This window comes from Oncorhynchus nerka, linkage group LG15 (genome assembly GCF_034236695.1).
Source record: "Oncorhynchus nerka isolate Pitt River linkage group LG15, Oner_Uvic_2.0, whole genome shotgun sequence".
Taxonomy (NCBI): Eukaryota; Metazoa; Chordata; class Actinopteri; order Salmoniformes; family Salmonidae; genus Oncorhynchus; species Oncorhynchus nerka.
The window spans coordinates 51,838,741-51,845,341 of NC_088410.1; the positions used below are offsets into that span (position 1 = coordinate 51,838,741).

Below are 6,601 nucleotides of genomic sequence, written 5' to 3' on the forward strand. Positions count from 1 at the left end.
GCTGAAAACCAGTGATGTAGGGTAAAAAAAATGTTTTTTAAAAGTGGATAAACACTTATCTCCCTTTGCTGTAAGTAACGTTGATATCTAGTCAAGTTGATATCCTACCATGGCACAGTTTATCATGAACTGCATGATATCTATTTTGTCATCATTTGTCACAATTTTGTTGTATTCCTTCACTGCTATGTATAGTGCCACCGCAGTCAGAGCATTTGCCATCTGTAGGGCAGGTTGAGAAAGACCTTTGGGAATCACTCTTATTATGCTCCTCAATCAACCATCTGCTCTAGTGGACACTGGTTTCTGTGTAGCATCCATGTAAACTATTACAGATAATTGTCTATGAGCAAAACTAGTAATGAAATATCACTGGACCCTCTATTTGATATAGGTATCAAACTGTGTTGTGATATTATAGACAGTGAGATCACTGAATTAGTATATTAAAGGTTGCACTCACCATAAACACAATCTCTGTATAATCAATAACAAAGTGAAAGAAGTATATAATGAGGGGAGTCTGAAAGAGAACACATGACCTCATAATTATAACACTGAATGTATTAAATGTACGAAGCAGCACATTGTGATACAATGTTACTAGTTTAACGGAATGAGGAGGAGACTGACCTCATGGAACACATCCCCTGCATATGGCGATACGCCCAGGTCCAGGAGAGCCAGGCATTCCACAACTACAAATAACAAATCATAAAGCATCAACATATGGAACCCAAAGAATCTATAGTGCATCTTGTGATAGTTGGGCGAGTTATTTTAAGTCCAAAAACTGGTCCTGAACATTACACAATATCATAAACACAAAGCCAAGCCACATTTAAATTGAGAGGCTATTAGAAGGCTTGACTTGCACAAGCTAATGTACTGTTTGATTAATAATTAATGAAGGGTACTAGCCAAGTACCTCAACTCCTACATGGAGTTGAGCGCAGACTATTTAAAAAAAATAAAAAAATTAATGAACCTCCGACTCACTATGCAGTCTGTACTTCAAAATGTTAAATTCTTAAAACCTTAGTGTACCTATGTTTGTGTAACAGTATAACTTTAGACCGTCCCCTTGCCCATACCCGGGCGCGAACCAGGGACCCTCTGCACACATCAACAACAGTCACCCACGAAGCATCGTTACGCATCGTTACCCATCGCTCCACAAAAACCGCAGCCCTTGCAGAGCAAGGGGAACTACTACTTCAAGGTCTCAGAGCAAGTGACGTCACCGATTGAAACGCTATTTAGCGCGAACCACCGCTAACTAAGCTAGCGTTTCACATCCGTTACATTTGTCCTCTGTTGCATGCCTTTGTTCACTGAAATCCATACTTTTTAATGAGTATTGTAGGCCTATGTAATCTGAGATTCAATTGGCACATGCGTATTTGCGCTGAATTGCCATTTTAGAGAAACAAACTAGTAAAGTGGTTGTATTAAGAAGTATGGATTTCAGCAAACAAGGAAAGGCACGCAACAGATAACAATAATAGCTACATGGTAAGGGTTTAAAGCACATTTATTTTAAAGTATCAACTGCATAGCTAGAGATGGACATTGAGTTTTAGGTGAGGCAGCTCATTTGGCTCCCAAAAGGCTTCTTCTTCTATGGTATATTGATGATGGCACAATTTAATGTGCATCCCCCCACCTATTGTGCGGGATGGAAACAGGATTCCCAAAAACAGAACAATTACAAAAAATACTTCTGTTAAAAAATAAAAACACATCTGATCCCTACACAGGCTCTTTATAAAAAAACAACAGGACAGACAGACTTTCTTATTTTTCTCCATGCACCCACCAGATCCATGTTCCAATACCCATACTAACATACTGTATACTACATACTTAATGAGTGTATATACACACACACTACATACTATTAGTTAATTTTAGTATACTGTAAACGAACGGTATCCTTTCAGTCGTGTGTACTTGAGCTTTGCCTGTCTACTGGAAGTTGATGCTGTTGCTATGCAACCTCTAGCTAGCATAACAAATAACTAGCGAAACATTTTACGATTTTGGGTGTGTTTGTAAATTCAATCTGGAGTGGCAGTGTGCGCTCTGGGCATTTGAAAATCCAGACCATTGTCAGACCATTGTCCGTTCGTAAATACAGACCAGTGAGCGAGCACACTGCTGGACAGGGTGGACGCTTTGGCTGAGTAGGGTTGATCCGAGCATTCAACTACAGTCAAGCACCCAACGTAACTGGCTAATGTTGGCTAGCTACGTCTGGACACAAATGAGAGAACACCTCACTCTGAACATTTTACTCAACCTACCAGAGCTGCTTAGGTTGTTCTCATGTTATCCTGAGCGTTGGTGACTAACTGTGCTGCTGGCAATAATTGAATTAGGCTTATTTTTGCTGACACCGGCCATTTTTAACAGGTGTTGAGCGTTTGTAGTTATTCTGCGTGAGTTTTCTGAAATCTGAGTAAATTGCCAGAATTAACAATGTCCATTGAAAAGCACAACGACAATACCACTTAGCTAAAAATGCAGTTAATAATCGTAGTTAGTTAATAAACTGCCTGGCAAGATCGATGTATTAGGAGCCAACTAACAATAGGTACGTTAACTAGCTAACAAACCTGTACTGCTATAATGCTTTGCGGTTAGTAAGGATAGCGTAACTAACAAATTGTCAGCCAACATAACATGTAACGTAACTTATTTGAAAAGTCATTACATTGTTCAAAATGTTAACATTTGTTATAATTAGTTAAAGCAATGAATTTGTATCCGCTCTAATTGGACTTCCGCTGCATATTTTCCGCCATTTTCTTCAAATCTGAAAACAAACTAAGGGCTAGCTCCTACCTATTCCTCTCGTTGGATTGGTGGATATTTAAGTGGTAACGCCAGGGAAGCCGGTGTTTGGAGGATATATTGGCACGGGTGTTGTTAGGCCCGAGACTAAGTCGAGGCATTATCGAGGCACTCTTATACAACAGTTACCAACATATTCAAATAACGGTTGACATATTTTCATTAAAAAATGGTTTGTATAAATGTATTCATACTATTTCATCCTTCCACAAGATATAGTCCCGACACAAATCTTAGTACCCAAGCCGGCTGGTCGTTCTCTCTATCGGTTCGGTTGCCAGAGACGCGACCCAGTCGTTCAGTCTTTTTGTTCTGTATCTATGGATGCGACCCAGTCGTTAGTTCTAAATGTTCCATTGCCATACTGTCTGGAATCCTTCTTATCCCTTGCTTGCTAGCAAGCCAACTAGGGCTAACTTACAGTCCCGTCAAATGTCAGCCAGAACAACAACAAAGTTGCTGCATTTGCATAAGCTGTTTTCTAGTTACTGTACGTTTATTTTGATGCATACATAACAATGAGCTAATGAGACACAATTTCGCCTGGCATAGAAAATGTGCTCTCTGCGCAGGATACTGTTGTTCAGAGGAGCTAGCCAACAATAAAGCGAACACCCTGACTTCAAACTGAAGCTGGAAAGACTGCACTAACTGTACCTTGTTTCATTTGACCTTTTCTTTCTATATTTCTTTGTATACAGTACAAGTCATAAGTTTGGACACACCTACTCATTCAAGGGTTTTTCTTTATTTTGACTGTTTTCTACATTGTAGAATAAAAGTAAAGACATCAAAACTATTAAATAACACATATCGAATCATGTAGTAATGAAAAAGTGTTAATTAAATCAAAGTAGCCACCCATTGCCTTGATGACAGCTTTGCACACGCTTGGCATTCTCTCAACCAGTTTCATGAGGAATGCTTTTCCAACAGTCTTGAAGGAGTTGTTGGTCAATTTCTTCAACAAATGATCAGGTCTATATAATTATCAAACATACATTAGTAATGGAAAGTTAAAACAGACTCTTTGTTTAAGTATTAAAATACTAATTTGGGTAATACATTTGTAAGGCAGAAGTTGATACAGAGTATGGTATATGATAGTTCTCCCCAAGTTCTGCAAAATTTCTAAGACATCTTGTAACTCGTGTAGCCTCCCCAATCCCCCTTACGTAACTTTCCCAAGCAACAACATTTTAATAAATCTATCCTCCCCCTGACAGCAGAAACCATCTTATCAGCAAGTAAAAACTCAGAAGTGGGTTTGACAAAAACTTGACCTTTCATCACAAGAATAGAGTCATAACAATGTGAACGAGTGTAAGCATCTTCTGACAGGTGGCTGGTTTCATCAGGTCTGTGGTAACCTTGTGTTCTCGGAAAACCAGATAACCATGGTGGGATCTGAACGTAGACGCCTCTGTGAAGCATTTATTTGGGCTGCAATATAAGTTGCAGTTAACTCTAATGAACTTATTCTCTGCAGCAGAGGTAACTCTGGTTCTTCCTTTCTTGTGGCAGTCCTCAAATCAAATAACATTTTATATTCGTCACATGCGCCGAATACAACAGGTGTAAACCTTACAGTGAAATGCTTACTTGCAAGCCCTTAACCACAATGTAGTTTTAAGAAAAATAAGTCTTAAGAAAGTATTTACTCAAATAAACAAGTAAAAAATAAAAAAATATTCAAAAAATAACAAATAATTAAGGAGCAACAATAAAATAACAGTAGCGAGGCTATATATATGGGTTCCGGCACAGAGTCAATGTGCGGTGGCACAGGTTAGTCGAGATAATTGAGGTAATATGTATATGTAGGTAGAGGTAAAGTGACTATGCATGAATCATAAACAGAGAGTAGCTGCAGCATAAAATGGGAGTGGGGGCTGTACACACTACCCTCTGTAGTGTCTTGCGGTCGGAGGCCGAGCAGTTGCCATATCAGTCAGTGATGCAATTAGTCAGGATGCTCTCGATGGTGCAGGTGTAGAACTTTTTGAGGATCTGAGGAGTTTCCTGAGGTGGAATAGGCATTGTCGTGCCCTCTTCGAGACTGTCTCGGTGTGTTTGGATCATGATAGTTTATTGGTGATGTGAACACCAAGGAACTTGAAGCTCTCAATCTGCTTCACTACAACGCTTTTTGCGACTGCACTTGAAGAAACTTTCAAAGTTCTTGAAATTTTACGGATTGACTGACCTTCATGTCTCAAAGTAATGATGGACGGTCGTTTGCTTATTTGAGCTGCCGTAATATTGACTTGGTCTTTTAACAAATAGGGCTATCTTCTGTATACCACCCCTACCTTGTCACAACACAACTAATTGGCTCAAATGCAATAAGAAGGAAAGAAATTCCACAAATTAACTTTTAACAAGGCACACCTGTCACGCCCTGACCAGAGAGAGCCTTTTATTCTCTATTTTGGTTAGGTTGGGGTGTGACTAGGGTGGGTAATCTAGGTTGTTTTATTTCTATGTTGGCCTGGTATGGTTCCCAATCAGAGGCAGCTGTTTATCATCGTCTCTTATTGGGGATCATATTTAGGCAGCCATTTCCCCACTGTGTTTTGTGGGATCTTGCTAGTTGGGTTAGGGTTATGTGTAGTTGCCTGTGTGCACGCCATAGCTTCACATATCGTTTTGCTCTTTATTGTTTTGTGCGGGTTCAATCCTAATAAAATGTCAAACCGATTTCACACTGCGCTTTGGTCCGAATGTTATTACGACGATCGTGACAACACCTGTTAATTGAAATGCATTCCAGGTTCCAGACTGCCTCTTGAAGCTGGTTGAGAGAATGCCAAGAGTGTGCAAAACTGTCATCAAGGCAAAGAGTGGCTTCTTTGAATAATCTCAAATATAAAATATATTTGGATTTGTTTAACACTTTTTTGGTCACTACATCATTCCATGTGTTATTTCCTAGTTTTGATGTCTTCACTATTATTCTACAATGTAGAAAATAGTAAAAATAAAGAAAAACCCTTTAATAATGAGTAGGTGTGTCCAAACTTTTAACTGGAACAAACTTTTAACTGATTTATCCAGTAACTTGTGGAATAGACACCGGCTGGAATGTATAAATCTCATTATAAACTGGGTGGTTCGAACCCTGAATGCTGATTGGCTGACATCCATGGTATATTAGTCCGTATACCACGGGTATGACAAAACGTTTATTTTTACTGCTCTAATTACTTTGGTAACCAGTTTGTAATAGCAATAAGGCACCTCGGCGGTTTGTGGTATATGGCCAATATATCACGGCTAAGGGCTGTATCCAGAAACTCCTCGGGCCTTGTTGCTTAATTATAAAACAAGTTTGATCATATCTACAATCTGATTGACTGAAACAGGGAATCTTTGACAATTCCCTGTTATCCACACTGTCTGAAGTAGCCTAATCACTCACTGAAGTTCTCACTGAAGTTCTCAGACATTTTCGAATAAAGCAGCTCAGCTAGCCTATGTGAAGTGTTAGTTTGTGTGAACTAGCAACGGTACGTTTGGACCAGAATCGGCACCTCCGCTTGACAACGCTTCACTCCAAAAGATTGTCCGCTTCGTGGGCGTAAGTAAATAAATTAATACATTTCGAAAATGTAAAAAAAAACAATGTATTATTAGCTAGCTAGCTACCTACAGCATGCCACTATGTGTAGCTAGATAGCGGATGATATTTCACTTAACTATAGAATTTAAAGTTGGCTAGCTAACTTAATACTGTATTTTTAAC

At 39.1% G+C, this 6,601-nt stretch overlaps 1 protein-coding gene across 1 annotated transcript in view; it reads right to left on the reverse strand.

The window, feature by feature from the left end:
- pigu (phosphatidylinositol glycan anchor biosynthesis, class U) overlaps positions 1-6,305 on the reverse strand; it is a 28,481-nt gene extending 22,176 nt beyond the window's left edge. Inside the window, exons 1-3 of the mRNA XM_065000714.1 lie at positions 6,278-6,305; positions 634-698; positions 464-523 (exon numbers count right to left, since the gene is read on the reverse strand). Of these exons, the coding sequence (XP_064856786.1) occupies positions 464-523; positions 634-698; positions 6,278-6,305 (153 nt within the window). The remainder of the gene's footprint in view (positions 1-463; positions 524-633; positions 699-6,277) is intronic.
- Positions 6,306-6,601: the final 296 nt, after the last annotated feature.